Raw genomic sequence first — 17,943 nt, forward strand, 5'->3', positions numbered from 1 at the left:
AACAATAAAATATAACCAGGGTTGGTCAGAAACCTGCTTCTAGGAACAATAAAATATAACCAGGGTTGGTCAGAAACCTGCTTCCAGGAACAATAAAATATAACCAGGGTTGGTCAAAAACTTGCTTCCAGGAACAATAAAATATAACCAGGGTTGGTCAGAAACCTGCTTCAAGAAACAATAAAATATAATCAGGGTTGGTCAGAAACCTGCTTCTAGGAACACTAAAATATAATCAGGGTTGGTCAGAAACCTGCTTCCAGGAACACTAAAATATAACCAGGATTGGTCAGAAACCTGTTTCCAGGAACAATAAAATATAACCAGGATTGGTCAGAAACCTGCTTCAAGAAACAATAAAACATAACCAGGGTTGGTCAGAAACCTGCTTCTAGGAACACTAAAATATAACCAGGGTTGGTCAGAAACCTGCTTCCAGGAACAATAAAATATAACAAGGGTTGGTCAGAAACCTGCTTCCAGGAACAATAAAATATAACCAGGGTTGGTCAGAAACCTGCTTCAAGAAACAATAAAATATAATCAGGGTTGGTCAGAAACCTGCTTCTAGGAACACTAAAATATAATCAGGGTTGGTCAGAAACCTGCTTCTAGGAACAATAAAATATAACCAGGGTTGGTCAGAAACCTGCTTCCAGGAACAATAAAATATAACCAGGGTTGGTCAGAAACTTGCTTCCAGGAACAATAAAATATAACCAGGGTTGGTCAGAAACCTGCTTCAAGAAACAATAAAACATAACCAGGGTTGGTCAGAAACCTGCTTCTAGGAACACTAAAATATAACCAGGGTTGGTCAGAAACCTGCTTCTTGGAACAATAAAATATAACCAGGGTTGGTCAGAAACCTGCTTCTAGGAACAATAAAATATAACCAGGGTTGGTCAGAAACCTGCTTCTAGGAACAATAAAATATAACCAGGGTTGGTCAGAAACCTGCTCCTAGGAACAATAAATTCCAAGTGAATGTAAATTTGCTGTGTGTGTGTAGGGGATGGGGGAATGGGTGTACCCTAAGAGAACCCATTTTCACTGGTATAGCGCCTCCATCCTTACATGTAGTTGTTGCTTACTCTTAAATTAAATAATTTCACGTTATCCACTGACACATTTCCACCACCTTTATTCAATATTTTAAATTTGCATTTTTTTATATTTAATTATCTCAATAGATTAATGTGTAGTCTTACTAATAGCAATATCAGGTTGGAATAAAATAACAGTTTTTCTTTCTGAATTGTATGTTTAGTTTCATTAATATGTTCTGCTTATGGTGATAGTAATATTGATTTTAAGATCTCTTGTGCTCATTCATTCAGTATTTCGACTTTCTTCTAGTTTATCATGTATAAACCTTTTCACAGTCACATAATATTTTATATATAACATTTTCCCATGTTAAATCTTTTCTTTAGTTATATTAAGATACTTTATCATCTGAAAATATTTGTTTTTTTACTGAATTCCATCGTTAAGTGACGAGGTAAACCAGGTGTAAAAGACAATACCAAACTTTCATGTTTCACTTTTATCAACAAGTTGTGTTTAGTTTTTTACTGCTCTGTCAACAACATCAGGATATACAACATCTTTCTACAGCTATGTGCTTAATTAATAATAGGTCGTTACTATTTTCTTCCAATTTATAACACGATTTTAATATCCTGTCCACATAAGACTAAAGAACTGTAGCTTTTACTCACCAAAACATCCAAAAAGGATAAAAAAATTATTTATCTCAACTTCATAATTAAATGTTAAATCTGATAGAATTGCTATTATTATTTAGGTAATTAGTAGAAATAGCCAATTCCTCTTTATCATGCCACCTTATAAAAAATGTCATCAACATACCTTAATTAGACTAAGGTTTTTATCCGTTTTTTTCTAACATTTCAGTTTAAAAACTGCCCATAAATAAATCACTCTATAACATTGATAGGGGAACCCATAGCTATACCTTCATTATGTTTATAAACTTTATTATTAATTTTAAAAAAATGAGATATTGGCAAAGTTAATGACATCTGCTATTTCTAAGACTAAATTATCATTTTCCTTCAAGTTTTCCTTAAAAACATGCAATAGTTTGTTTTTCCAAGTACTTTGGTGAACATTGGCAAAACATTAACAGACAAGATATATTTCTGATGTAAAGTTGCATACTCAGTTATTTCCACAAATTCAAACGAATTCTTGATTTGTTTTTTATTTTTTATCCCTTAAAATTAAAAACTTTTTTATATGAACCTTGTTATATTATAACTTAACTCTTAATATTAGATAAAATAGGATTAAAATGATTGCAAGTCTTTTGAAGCTTAGGCAAAGTATATAGTATGGGTAAAATAGATAATCTTACTTGAAATTAAACTTTGCTTTTCAAAATTGTTAAAGTAATACATATTTTAATTTTTTGATGTGGAATCATAATCCTGTTTACTTATTAATAGTTATACTTTGTCCACTTTCATCAGCCTTCTAAATAACATTTTGTCCCTTTAAACTCTTCAAAATTTCAAAATAATTTTTGTAATTGTTCATGAATCAAAAAATCATTTAATATATTATAACATTCACTTCTAACAATATGAGCTTTATTAATATTTAATTTTCTTAAAATTAGTTTCAGTTTCAATTGTGATGTCCTCCTTATAACCCATGTTTAGACTATGTGAGAAATTTATACCTAATTTTGAAACTTCTAGTTTATCATTTGGTGTTAAGTCCAATTTATTTATGACTTTATGGTTATTTAAAAAGTCATATTTTTTTGATAGTAGATCTTGTTTATAATATTTTTGTTCACTTCTTTCTTCTGGTCTAATAAAGTATTTAATTTTTTTGTCAAACATAATCTGACATCTAGCAATATTTTTCTGTTGAGTTATCTAGTCTTCATTTATTCCTTTAGATAGAGATAAATACAATAAGTATATTATTTTGTTTTTCTTCTCTGCTATGAAACTTCGTTTTTGTTGAGTCACAATATTCAGTATTCTTCCATGTTCATGTTTTTGGTACTGAACATTCTACATTCTGAGATAGATACATATAAAACATGCTGCATCCTGAGATTGATATATAACAAACATGCTACATCATGAGACAGGTATATATTGAACATGCTATATCCTGAGATTGGTACATATTGAATATGACACATCCTGAGATAGGTACATTTTGAAAATTCTTCATCATATGTTTGAAAACTTTTTTTAAATGTTACATTCTGGGTGAACTATATGTTGAATATGCTATATCCTGCTGAAAAGGTGAAATAGAAAATATAACCAAAATGCTTAAGAAAACGTCTAGTGAAAGAAACATCTTCACTTATTTCATAATTTTTTTTTATTTTACATATTCTGTAGATCATACTATCATACTAGAAAGTTCATTAAAAACTTATTTTTAGCATCACTTACTCTACAAACAACTTTGCTATAATTTTGTTGGATATCAAATGTAATGTAAAATGTTTCTTTTTTTTCAGATCAGTAGACTTGCTTCAAAATTCTGTAAGTAAATTATTTTGCTTTATTTCATTTTTTCACACTTAAATGGTAATTTAAGAGACATTTAGTACTGACTATACCTTAATATGTTTCTGTTGTAACTTTGATTGATTGGATTTACAAGAGATCCTACAATTATTTTTGTGACATGCTCAGAATAAAATTAATAATAAAGTATATTAGATATTCTGATGTGAATTACATATGAAATTCTCATATTACTTAACAAATTAATGAGGTATTGTCATTTTAACTACCACATTATGAAATATATATTTATTTATATACATATATATGTATCCTAATTTGGATTAAGACATAATTTCAGATGTTCTTAAAATGGCTGGTTTGCTATGCCATATTATTCTCCACTTAGTTAATGAACTCTGTCAAATATTTTCATATTGATTGAGAAATTATATCCATGTTATCATCTTAATAAATTATTCAAATATTCTGAACTTAATAAATAACTTATGCCAGATATTGTCATCTTAATTGATAAACTTTGCCAGATATTTTTATTTTAATATATAATGCCACATATAATGGCCTTAATTATTAACCTATGTCAAATATTCTTATTTTAGTTCATGAATTATTCTGGTTATTCTCACCTTAACTAATAAATACACCAACATATTCCAGTTTTAAATAATAAATACACCAACATATTCCAGTTTTAAATAATAAATACACCAACATATTCCAATTTTAACTAATAAATACATCAATATATTCCAATCCTAGTGCAAAAATTATGTCAGATATTATAATCATAATGTCTGAATTATGCCAGAATATTCTCACCCTAACTTACATAAATTATACAAGAATATTTTTATCTTAATTAAATAAATCATCAATTATAATTCATGTCAGATATTGTCATCTCGATTAATAAATTATTTTGAATATCTCTTGTTTTATTGAGAAGTTTAAAATTAGAAATATTTTGCTGATAAATAGTTTTTAAAATGTATTTTTGTTTTCTCATTTCTTATGTTTCAGAATCTCACTTTTATTGATCACCTAGCAAGTTTTATTTAAATTTTGTGATATTTTCTAATTTCATTTATTGAAAGATTATATCACTCTTGTATGAGTGCCATCTAGTATCTTTTGTTGAATTAATTTTAGCTTGTGATGATTATTACATTTTAATTTTTAAACCTTTAGTTTTAATGCATGAGAAAGTAGCACAATCCAAAAAACTGAAGTACTTCAATAAAGCAGATAGAAAAAAATTTGATAAACAAGCAACTCTAACGTCTTCTGGTGAGTTTAGAGTATGATTCACCATTGTGGACAAAGTGCATGCATCCCTTACTTTTGTTAAGGAAACAACAACAGTATGTGTGAGAAACCCAATTTATCAAGAAAAAAGAGAAAAGTTTACCTTCCAAAAAGTGCTTGGATTATTGGGTTGTTTGATATGTGAAGAAAAATATCTACAAGTGATCAGGTTATTGGGTTGTTTGATATGTGAAGAAAAATATCTACAAGTGATCAGGTTATTGGGTTGTTGGATTTGTAAAGAAAAATATCTACAAGTGTTTGGGTTATCGAGTTGCTTGAACTGTGAAGAAAGCTTCTTGGAAGTGTTCTTGTTTCATGGTGTGTAATGACTTAATTTTTTTATTACAAGTTATTGCTAGAATGTTGAAGCAAAAGAAGCAGTTGGTGGTTAATATGTATCTTTTAGTTTCATATGAGTGTTAACTTATTGTCCTTTGCTTTCCACAGCCACATGTGAACATCAATATGGATGATACTTCAGCAGAGTACGATGAAGAAGAATCTAATTATGGTGGTGGGTAAACTACTGGTGACATCACTCATGCATCTGTTTCCACCAACTTTAAATATAAATTTTGTACAATGTTTATCTTAACTTGAAATGTATCATTTTTATTTCAGAAACATGTTATTTTGTCTCAGTGAAAACATGTATTACTTGTACATGTCTACAAAACTGTTTTACTCATCTGTACATTTTCACTTTCAGTATTGGTATTTTGAACATAAGTATAAACCATTATTTCTTATACTTGTAGAAGAATGTACTCCTGAAATAGGTAAACAGCTGTGTTATATCATTTGGTTTCAAATTTTAGTTGCTGTATATTAACACAATTATTTGTGTCATACATTATTAAAAGCCATATTTCTTTTAATGACTCAAATCCACATTTCTACTGATTTTTTGCCATAAAAATCGACTTGTGTCTTATATCACTATAAAATCTCAATACAAAAATGATGAAAACATTTGTGACTGTCCAAATGATTTACATAGTCATTCTAATTATACCACGAGATATTTCTTGTAACTCAGTGTCTGATGATATAATAAATATGAAGACCCTTTACTGGTTTTACATCAGATACTAGTTTTATACTGGTTTCATACAACAGTAATATCTCTACACTGGCTTTATATAACACTTATATCTCTCTACTGGTTTTATATAACACTGATATTTCTACTGGTTTTATGCACACTAATATATTTATAGTTGTTTTATATAACACTGATATCTCTAGTTTTATATAACACTGATATTTCTACAAGTTTTATATAATACTGATGTCTCTATACTGGTTTTATGTAACACTGATATATTTCTAGTTGTTTTATATAATACTGATATCTCTAGTTTTATATAACACTGATATTTCTACAAGTTTTATATAATACTGATGTCTCTATACTGGTTTTATGTAACACTGATATATTTCTAGTTGTTTTATATAATACTGATATCTCTAGTTTTATATAACACTGATATTTCTACAAGTTTTATACAACACTGATGTCTCTATACTGGTTTTATATAACATTGATATCTCTCTACTGCTTTTATATAACACTAATATGCCTATACTGGTTTGATATAACTGTAATGTCTCTATACAGGTTTTATATAACACTGATGTCTGTACTATATATGTAAAAATGGCTCATTTGGTTTGAGAAAACATTTTACGTAGAGGAGCGAACAAAGTTTCTCAACCCAAATAAGCCGTTTTTACATATATATTTTTCTCTACAAGTGGGTTTTCTCAACATCACAGATTATGATGTCTATACTGTTTTTATGTAACACTGATGTCTCTATACTGGTTTAATATAACACCAATGTCTCTATACTATTTTTATATGGGAATAATGTCTCTATACTGGTTTAGTATAATTGTAATGTCCTTAAACTGTTTTTATATTAACACTGATGTTTCTATACTGGTTTTATATTAGTAGGATTGCTTTATGAGAATTACAGTCAATATGCTCCCACACTAGTACAGCAGTAAGACTATGGATTTATAACACTAAAATCAGGGGTTCGATTCACCTCAGTTTGCTTAGCAGATAGCTCAATGTGGCTTTGCTATAAAAAAGCACAAACACATATACAGTCAATAACTTTATGTGTAAGATAGCTGGTAGGGTTGTTTTATAATAATAATAGTCAATATCTTAGTGTATATGGTAAGTGATAGGGTTGTTTTATAGTAATGACAGTCAGTGCATTGAAGTGTAAGATGTAGGGTTGTTTTATAAGAATGAAGTCAATACTTTAGTGTGTATGGTAAGTGATAGGGTTGCTTTATATGAATGACAGTCAATACCTTAGTGTGTATGGTAAGTGATAGGGTTGCTTTATAAGAATGACAGTCAATATCTTAGTGTGTATGATAAATGATAGGATTGCTTTATAAGAATGACAGTCAATATCTTAATGTGTATGGTAAATAATAGGATTGCTTTATAAGAATGACGGTTAATATCTTAGTGTGTATGATAAATGAGAGGATTGCTTTGTAAGAATGACGGTCAATATCTTAGTGTGTATGATAAATGATAGGATTGCTTTGTACGAATGACGGTCAATACCTTAGTGTGTATGGTAAATGATAGGATTGCTTTGTAAGAATGATGGTCAATACCTTAGTGCATATGATAAGTGATAGGGTTGTTTTATATTAATAACAGTCCATATCTTAGTGTGTATGATAAATGATAGGATTACTTTATAAGAATGATGGTCAATACCTTAGTGCGTATGGTTAGTGACAGGGTTGTTTTATATTAATGACAGTCAATACCTCAGTGTGTATGGTAAGTGATAGGGTTGTTTTATATTAATGACGGGCAATACCTTAGTGTGTATGGTAAGTGATAGGGTTGTTTTATATTAATGACAGTCAATACCTTAGTGCATTTGGTAAGTGATAGGGTTGTTTTATATTAATGACAGTCAATACCTTAGTGCATTTGGTAAGTGATAGGGTTGTTTTATATTAATGACAGTCAATACCTCAGTGTGTATGGTAAGTGATAGGGTTGTTTTATATTAATGACAGTCAATACCTTAGTGTGTATGATAAGTGATAGGGTTGTTTTATATTAATGACAGTCAATACCTTAGTGTGTATGATAAGTGATAGGGTTGTTTTATATTAATGACAGTCAATACCTTAGTGTGTATGATAAGTTATATGATTGTTTTATATTAATGACGGTCAATACCTTAGTGTGTATGATAAGTGATAGGTTTGTGTTGGTGAATGACCTTTACTTTAACTAGTAGCTGACAAGAGTGGACAGCAGCTGATACTCTTAGTAGCTTTACCATAAAAATAAATTAAAATCTTGCTATGTTACAGCACACAAGATATACAAAACACATTTTATTCCAGAATGTGAAATTGTTCATAAAGTATTTTTGTAGAGCTTTCAATGACAAAATTCTCTTGCTGATAGGACTATGCTAATTTTTTTCTATTCTTTTGAGATATAAAGTACCTGAGTTTGAAAACTTTGCATATTTTAAACTGTGAGTATTTTACTAACTAATCAGTTTTCTATGTTAGAAAACTCTTGGCAAATTTTTAAAAACTTCATAAGAGACCATTATAAAATTATTTGCTGACTCTGTACTTGACACTGCTCCAACAATGTTTTTTCATGATCATTGTTTGGAGAGATTTCTAGCTTGGGTCAAATTAATTATTTTTACTCTAAAAACAGATATCTAAGACTAAAGTGCCCTGTGTCTCACGAAAGGTATTGATTGTGGTGAAATTATGTTTAAAAAATTATGTATGTATATAAATATAAAGAAATATACTGTAAATTATCCACATTTAAACATACTGTGCATTATATAACTTATATATCTGTACAGTTTATACATTATATTTATAATAAGGGTTTAATTCATAACTATAATCAAATATCACATGCCATATGTATATGTTCAATCTATATATACAGAATTTACATATCAGTCACCAAGAACACTTGGAATGGTAAATGTTACGTTACATTTTTAATCAAGTAATTTCATCGTTTTTGAAAAGTGATCCAACTTTAGGAAAAAAACACTGACTTATTTCAAACAAATTATAGGTCATTAACATACCTACTTAGTCCATTTTGTTAGTTATTAATAACACAGAGATAGATGGAACTGAGGTTAATTATTCATATACTTTAATATATATTCCCTACTTGTTTGTGTGAAGAGCAGTATGTATTAGATTGATTAAAATAGAGTTGAAAGCAACTCATTCTCTAAGTTCCCAGTGTGATATGGTAAAAGTAAATTATGATAGTTTGTTATTATACTTTTAAAATCTCATCTGAACAATGAGTTCTGACTTTCCATGAAGATGGAGAAAGTGAAGATGATGATGAAGAAGAAGATAATGAGGATGAAGAAGATGAGAATGAAGAGAAAGATGAAGTGGAATCTGCTGCAGCGTCCACAGGTGCTAGACCAAGACGCCTCTCGGAGCTCAACATCCCTACCAAGATACATCCCATTCCACCAGCCTCATCCTTTTTTATATTCTCTAATACAAACAAGTAAGATGTATAAATGTACATCAACATCCTCAATCACTTCTATTTATTCAGTTTGTGTGATACAAATAAGCAAGTAGTATAAATAGACAGCCTCTTCCCCAACTCTCCTATTTATAACTTGTTCTGTATAGCCAGTGGTAATTCATGTTCTATATAACTTTTGTATATCTGGTGATAGTTCATGTTTTATATAGCTTGTGTATATCTGGTAGTAGTTCATGTTTTATATAGCTTGTGTATATCTGGTAGTAGTTCATCTTTTATATAGCTTGTGTATACCTGGAGATAGTTCATGTTCTATATAACTTTTGTATATCTGGTGATAGTTCATGTTTTATATAGCTTGTGTATATCTGGTTGTAGTTCATGTTTTATATAGCTTGTGTATATCTGGTAGTAGTTCATGTTTTATATAGCTTGTGTATACCTGGAGATAGTTCATGTTCTATATAACTTTTGTATACCTGGAGATAGTTCATGTTCTATATAACTTTTGTATATCTGGTGATAGTTCATGTTTTATATAGCTTGTGTATATCTGGTAGTAGTTCATGTTTTATATAGCTTGTGTATATCTAGTAGTAGTTCATGTTTTATATAGCTTGTGTATATCTGGTAGTAGTTCATGTTTTATATAGCTTGTGTATACCTGGAGATAGTTCATGTTCTATATACTGCTGTATAACCAGTGGTAGTTCATGTTCTATATAACTTTTGTATATCTAGTAGTAGTTCATGCTCTATATGACTTCTCTATAACTAGTAGTAGTTTATGTTCTGTATGACTTATGTATATCTAGTGGTAGTTCATGTTCTGTATAACTTGTGTGTCTAATGGTAGTTCATGTTCTTTGTTATATTAACTTGAGTATATCCGATAGAAGTTCAAGTACAAAATTCTGTATAACTTGGTTGAACCTAGTTGTAGATGAGGTCCATATAACTCTGGCAAATCTGGTGATAGCCCATATTAGATTGTCTGTATGGCTTGGGTAAATCCGATGCTAGCTCAGGAAATAATGCTCTTTACTAGTTTTAATAAGTATTTGGCAAAATAAACTGTATAGAATCTATCCAGATGAAAATGTATTACTTAGAAAGGTTTTAGGTCGTATACTCTAAAAAACTGAATATTACAGAGAAGACAATTATGTGAAATATTTTGAATTGTTTTATTCAGATTTCGAGTCATGTGCCATCGCATCATCAACCACTCTATTTTTAGCAACATAGTCCTAGTTTGTATTTTAATTAGCAGTACCATGTTAGCAGCAGAAGATCCCCTTAATGCCAACTCAAAAAGAAATAAAGTGAGTGGTTTTATTACTTTCAACATTTAACTGTTATAGTTTGGTTATATATGGAGCGAGACAAATTAATGTTTCTGTGTAGACTGAATCCAATCATTAGATAACCATAAGTTTCCTTGACTTTAGTTAATAGTTTGCTGTAATAACTGTGAAGAAAAGATGTTTCCATTAAGTTTTATAAATATAAATTTTAGTTATAGTGTGGGAACAACACTGTAGTAGCCACGTCTCCACTGAGGTATTGATGACGTGTTCAGTTGTTATATGGCAACTACATTTTATTAGCCTAGTAACCACTGAAATGGCGATAACACATATTTAATTCTTATATGGCAACAACATTATTGTAGCTATATTTCTACTAAAGAATTGGTAACAGGTGTCTAAACATCTGTTTTAGATGTTATGTTGTAACAACATTATTGTAGCTATATTTCTACTAAAGAATTGGTAACAGATGTCTAAACATCTGTTTTAGATGTTATGTTGCAACAACATTGTTGTAGCTATATTTCTACTAAAGAACTGGTAACAGATGTCTAAACATCTGTTTTAGATGCTATGTTGTAACAACATTATTGTAGCTATATTTCTACTAAAGAATTGGTAACAGATGTCTAAACATCTGTTTTAGATGTTATGTTGCAACAACATTGTTGTAGCTATGATTCTACTAAAGAATTGGCTAAACATCTGTTTTAGATGTTATGTTGCAACAACATTGTTGTAGCTATGATTCTTCTGAAATATTGTTTGTGTGTGTTTATTTGTTATATGGTGACAATATTATGGTTTCCACATAAATATTATTTGACTAATTTTTATTGTGTTTTAAAAATAAACTTTTTAATCACAATTATTTCAATATTATATATTTGTTGTGCAACAAAGAAAACATAATTTGTACTATTATACCTTTGAGAGAAGAAAAGCACCATATCAATTCCTCAGTCAATCTTTATACAAATTAGGCACCTGGCATTCAGTCAGGTGATCTGAAATGTGATTAGTTGATTATCTCTATTCTTTAAGATATCAGTTTTTGTTATAAATCATAATGTTTCAAATTGTTTATAAGAACCATTAATGATTTAATTCAATAATGATCAATATATCCTGAATCAGAGAAAACTGACTAGCTTACGTTCAGTTTCATCAGTCATGTTTGGGAATGTATTTAAAGACGTGTTATATTTTCTCAAGTGACTCAAACACTAACGATACTTTGGAAACAGTTTGTACACAGGAATAAATACTTCAAGATCCTCTTGACATTCTTGTTTACTACAAACACTAGAGAGAGTAGTATGTGATACCTTGGACTTTATCAATTTTCTTTACAACATACACTAGAGAGAGTAGTTGGTGATACCTCAGGACTTTATCAAATATCTTCACTATAAACACTAGAGAGAGTAGTTGGTGATACCTCAGGACTTTATCAAATATCTTCACTATAAACACTAGAGAGAGTAGTTGGTGATACCTCAGGACTTTATCAACTTTCTTTACAACAAGCACTAGAGAGAGTGTTTGGTGATACCTCAGGACTTTATCAACTTTCTTTACAACAAGCACTAGAGAGAGTGTTTGGTGATACCTCTAATTTTATCAACTATCTTTACTACAAACACTAAGGAGAGTGGTTAGTGATACCTCTAATTTTATCAACTTTCTTTACAACAAGCACTAGAGAGAGTAGTTGGTGATACCTCAGGACTTTATATCTTTACAACAAACAATAGAGAGAGTAGTTGGTGATACCTCAGGACTTTATCAACTATCTTTACAACAAACAATAGAGAGAGTAGTTGGTGATACCTGAGGACTTTATCAACTTTCTTTACAACAAGCACTAGAGAGAGTGGTTGATGGTACCTCATTACTTTATCAACTATCTTTACTAGAAACACTAGAGATTGTAGAAGGTGACACCTGTGGACTTTATCAAATATATTCACTACAAATACCAAAGAACGTTATTTGTGATACCTCTGGACTTTATCAAATATAGTTACTATAATAGTGTATCTCAGAATGGCTGGTATGGGTATTAAAAGTGTCACTAATAAAGCACAAAACAAAGTTTCAACCTTTGTAGGTCATCTTTACGTTACCCTTGGTCAAAATGTTGTTCTCAGTTTTATCAGTAAAAGTGTTAATACCCAAACCAGCCATTTTTGGAATACATTTTTACTTCAAATGGGTGTCTTGTCTTTAAAAATTAATTTATTATAATCAGAAAGGAAAATTGTTGGTGATACCTCATGACTTTATCAACTATCTTTGCTACAAACACTAAAGAGAGTTGTTGGTGGTACCACTGGACTTTATCAAATATATTTACTATAATAATGTATTGCAGAACAGTTGGTATTGGTATAAACACTTTTACCAATTATGCAGAGGACAATGTTTTGATCTTCCTAGGCCATCTTCAGGTTGTAACCTTGGCCAAAACGATGTTCTCAGCTTTATTAGTAAAAGTGATAATACCTATATCAGCCATTCTGAGATTAATTTATACTTCCAGTGGGTTTCTCATCACTGAATATTACTTTAATATAATCACTAATGAGAGTGGTTGGTGACATCTCAGGATTTTATAAACTATCTTTACTACAACACGAGAGAAAGTGGTTCATGATACCTTTGGACTTTATCAACTACCTTTACTACAAAAACTAGACACAGTAGTTAGTGATGCGTCATGACTTTGTCAAGTGTCTTCAGTAAATACCAAAGAGAGTAGTTTATGATACCTCAAGATTTTATCACCTATCTTTACTGAAAAGAGCAAAGAGCTGTTGATAATATATACCCCAGGACTTCATACGTTGTTTTTAATACAGTCAGTAAAGAGAGTGGTTGGGGATACATCTGGTTTTTTCAGATATCTTTACTACAATCAATAAAGAGAGTGACTGATTCTACCTGTGGACTTTAACAACTATCTTTGCTACAATTACAAGAGAGTGGGGTTGATTATACCTCAAGACTTTATCAACTAACTTTATTACAAACATAAGAGAAAGTGGTTGGTGACACGTATGGATTTTCTCAACTGTCTTTATTACAAACACTAAAGAGAGTGGTTCATGACACCTTTGGAATTTATCAACTATCTTTATTACAGTCACTGGACAGAGTGGATGGTGATACATGAGGACTTTACCAACTGTCTTTACTAGAAATACCCTGATTTCATCAACTATCCTTACTAGAAACACTAAAGTGAGTTGTTGTGGATACCTCTGGACTTTCTGAAATATCTTAATAGAATATGAAATACTGTAATTAGGTATCTCAGAATGGCTGGTGTGGGTATGAACCCTTTTACTAATAGAGCAGAGAACAATGTTTCAGCTTTCTTAGGTCATCTTCAGGTTAACCTGGGTCAAAACCTTGTTTACAGCTTTATTAGTAAAAGTGTTAATACACATACCAGCAGTTCTGAGATTAATTTATACTTCCAGTGGGTTTTTCATCATTAAGAATTACTCTAATATAATCACTAATGAGAGTGGTTGGTGACATCTCAGGACTTTGTAAACTATGTTTACTACAACACAAGAGAAAGTGGTTAATGATACCTTTGGAGTTTATCAACTACCTTTATACAGTCAGAAAAGAGAATAGTTGGTGATACCTCATGTCATTGTAGTAAAGATAGTTGACAAAGTCATGAGGTATCACCAACTATTCTTTGTCAACTATCTTTACTACAAAGTCATGAGGTATCACCAACTATTCTTTGTCAACTATCTTTACAACAAAGACGAAAGAGAGTGATTCATGATATCTCATGATTTTATCAGCTATCTTTTTTCAAAATACTAAAGAGAGTGGTTGGTGACACATATTTACTACAATCAGTAAAGAGAGTGGTTGGTGACACATATTTACTCTATCCAGATAACTGTACTACAATCAGTAAAGAGAGTGATTGATAATTCCTTTAGATTTTAACAACTAACTTTATTACAAACACTAGAGAGAGTGGTTGATGATACCTCTGTACTTTATCAACTGTATTTTGTACAATCATTAAAGAGGGTTGTTGATTAAACCTGATGACTTTATCAACTATTTTTAGTACATATAGTAAAGAGAGTGCTTGGTGATACCTGTGGACTTCATTAAATATGTTTACCACAAATACTAAAGAGAATGGTTGGTTATACTTCATGACTTTATCAACCATCTTTACTATAATCAGTGAAGACAGTGGTTGGTGATACCTCTGGACTTTATCAACTATCTTTATTACAGACATTAAAGAGAGTGGTTGGTTACATCTCTAGACTTTATCAACTATCTTTATTGCAAACACTAGAGAGAATAGATGATAATATCTTTGAACTTTATCAACTATCTTTATAACAAACAATAGAGAGAATGGTTCATGATACTTCTAGAATTTATCAACTGTCTTTACCACAAACACTGGAGAGAGTGGATGGTGATACCAAAAAACTTTATCAATTATCTTTATTACAAACACTAAAGAGAGTGGTTAGTGATACCTCTGGACCTCATGTAATATATCTACTATATAATAGTGTATCTCAGAACGACTGGTGTGGGTATTAACACTTTTACTAATAAAGGAGATAATAATGTTTCGACCTTCCCAGGTCATTTTCATGTTAAGCTGGATCAAAACCTTGTTCTCATCTTTATTAGAAAAATAGTGTCAAAACATATATCAATAATTGTGAGATTAATATTACCTTCAAGTGGGTTTCGAGCCCTTAAGAAGTACTTTACTATAATCACTAACAAGAGTGGTTGATAATACTTCAGGACTTTATCAACTATCTTGTTACAAACACTAACAAGATTTGTTGATGATACTTCAGGACTTTATAAACTGTCTTCACTACAAATACTGACAAGAGTGGTTGATGATACTTCAGGACTTTATAAACTGTTTTCACAACAAATACTAACAAGTGTGGTTGATGATACTTCAGGACTTTATAAACTGTCTTCACTACAAACACTAACAAGAGTGGTTGATGATACTTCAGGACTTTATAAACTGTCTTCACTACAAATACTGACAAGAGTGGTTGATGATACTTCAGGACTTTATAAACTGTCTTCACTACAAATACTAACAAGAGTGGTTGATGATACTTCAGGCCTTTATAAACTGTCTTCACTACAAACACTAACAAATATGGTTGATGATATTTCAGGACTTTATAAACTGTCTTCACTACAAATACTAACAAGAGTGGTTGATGATCAACTCTCTATAATGCAGTAAGTAAAGAGAGTGGTTGGTGATAACTCTAAGACCTTATCAACTATCTATAATACAGTAAGTAAAGAGAGTGGTTGGTGATAACTCAAGACTTTATAAACTATCTATAATGCAGTAAGTAAAGAGAGTGGTTGGTGATAACTCAAGACTTTATAAACTATCTATAATGCAGTAAGTAAAGAGAGTGGTTGGTGATAACTCAGGACCTTCAAACACTCTTGCTTCAAGCATCAAACATTGTTGTGAAGCTGTTTTCTCATCTGTGTTGACTCTTTTTCCATAAAGGTGACTAACACTGCTGTTTGAACTACCTGTTAGTCATGCTGGCGAGTTATAATAATTAAAATTCTGCTAAAAGTCTTTTAAAACTTTTGTTACTCTACTTTTTGAAAATCTCTATAACATCAAATAACTTGGAACCAGGACTGGAAAGGCCAACATCAAATGACTAATGGTTGTTTTTGAACTTAACTGTTAGTCATCCTGGTGAGTTATGATAATTACAGTTATCCTACAGAAAGTCCTTTACAACTTGTATTACTGTAGTTTTTCTCTTACCACTGTAGACTAGATGTAAAAATAGAATCTAATGCTATTTATGTTTTTTTTAAACATTGGTTGGTTTTATCTTAGTTTCTTTTTATGAATGTTACTGATTTTACTTTAATTTTAACTTTTTACTGGATGTTTGGTGAAGATAGCCTAGTTGCTTTGTGCAATAAAACACCAAATCAATCAATCAACCAGCTTTTTCATAATGAAGTGAAACTGCCAATTCTTGTTTATGTTCATTTACGAAATGAGTATAATTCTTATTTCAAACCATGTAATGGATCATTATATTTTATTAACAGTAATTGGAATTCTTTATTATTTTTATTTGCATTGGCAAAATATTGTAAATTTCTCTCATATCTTACTTGTTTTAATGTAGTATTGAAATGGCTGTTTAAAGTTTATTTAAAATTGTATCTGATCTGGATGATATTGTATTGAGTGCAGTAGACTTCACAATGTTTGATAAGCATAATATTTAGTTTATAATTTATTTATCTTATATTAAAATTGACTTAAAATTTACAGATCCTTGTTGAAAGATATCTCTATTAAATTATTTGTTATACATGACATCAATTAATAGATAAACTCATCATATATTAAAGAAAACACACCTTATATTATTTCATTTATTTTTCTGTGTTTAGGTTCTCAACTACTTTGATTATTTCTTTACCACTGTATTTACTATTGAAATTACTTTGAAAGTAAGTGAATTTATTATTGATTTATTATTGAAATTATTTCAAGTTAACTGATTTTGTTTCATTTACTATTAAAATTATTTTAAAAGTAAGTAAATTTACATATGATTTACCATTCAAATTTATTTTGAGGTAAGTAGATTTATATTGGATTTACTGTTGAAATTATTTGAAGATTAGTGAGTTTGTTCATCATTTACAATTGAAATTACTCTGAAAGTGATTGAGTTTATATTTTAGTGATGACTAGAAACCAACTTTAAGTAAAAATGCATCTCAAGACAGCTGGTTAAACTTTGTTAACCTGAAGAGATCTAAGAAGGTTAAAACATTGTTATCTACTTTATTTTGATAAATGTTGCAATGCCCTTACCAGCAGTCTTGAGATACATTTTTGAGTTTATATTTGATTTTCTCCTGACATTACTTTGAAAATAAGTGAATTTATATTTCATATACCTTTCAAATGACTTTTAAAGTAAGTTGTTCATATTTGATTCACTCTTGTAATTCATTTTAATGTGAACTTTTGTTTACAATTAAAATTATGTTAAAATAATCTCTTAAAACAGGATCATTATTGTTTTAAGGTTATTTTTTTGTAAGTTAACTTTTGATGGGCTATTCAAAATATAGTACAAGTGATGATAGTGCATTATTTTATTTCTTGTGTAACGTTTATAAA

The 17,943-nt window shown here is 30.0% G+C and overlaps 2 protein-coding genes across 8 annotated transcripts in view; one reads left to right on the forward strand and one right to left on the reverse strand.

Moving 5' to 3' along the window:
- LOC143229231 (prolyl 4-hydroxylase subunit alpha-2-like) overlaps nucleotides 1-17,943 on the reverse strand; it is a 514,682-nt gene that overhangs the window by 379,537 nt on the left and 117,202 nt on the right. The window lies entirely within an intron of this gene.
- The window catches only part of LOC143228798 (muscle calcium channel subunit alpha-1-like), a 222,387-nt gene that overhangs the window by 146,469 nt on the left and 57,975 nt on the right, over nucleotides 1-17,943 (forward strand). For all 7 annotated transcript variants that reach the window (XR_013015602.1, XR_013015596.1, XM_076460506.1 and 4 more), the window contains 5 exons: nucleotides 3,518-3,542; nucleotides 5,286-5,352; nucleotides 9,219-9,414; nucleotides 10,595-10,724; nucleotides 17,202-17,261. Coding sequence is in view for 5 of the 7 variants with exons in the window: in XM_076460506.1 (XP_076316621.1) it covers nucleotides 3,518-3,542; nucleotides 5,286-5,352; nucleotides 9,219-9,414; nucleotides 10,595-10,724; nucleotides 17,202-17,261 (478 nt within the window). In the remaining 2 variants the exon portion in view is untranslated. The remainder of the gene's footprint in view (nucleotides 1-3,517; nucleotides 3,543-5,285; nucleotides 5,353-9,218; nucleotides 9,415-10,594; nucleotides 10,725-17,201; nucleotides 17,262-17,943) is intronic.

The sequence above is a fragment of the Tachypleus tridentatus genome, chromosome 1 (genome assembly GCF_004210375.1).
Source record: "Tachypleus tridentatus isolate NWPU-2018 chromosome 1, ASM421037v1, whole genome shotgun sequence".
In the NCBI taxonomy this organism is placed as follows: Eukaryota; Metazoa; Arthropoda; class Merostomata; order Xiphosura; family Limulidae; genus Tachypleus; species Tachypleus tridentatus.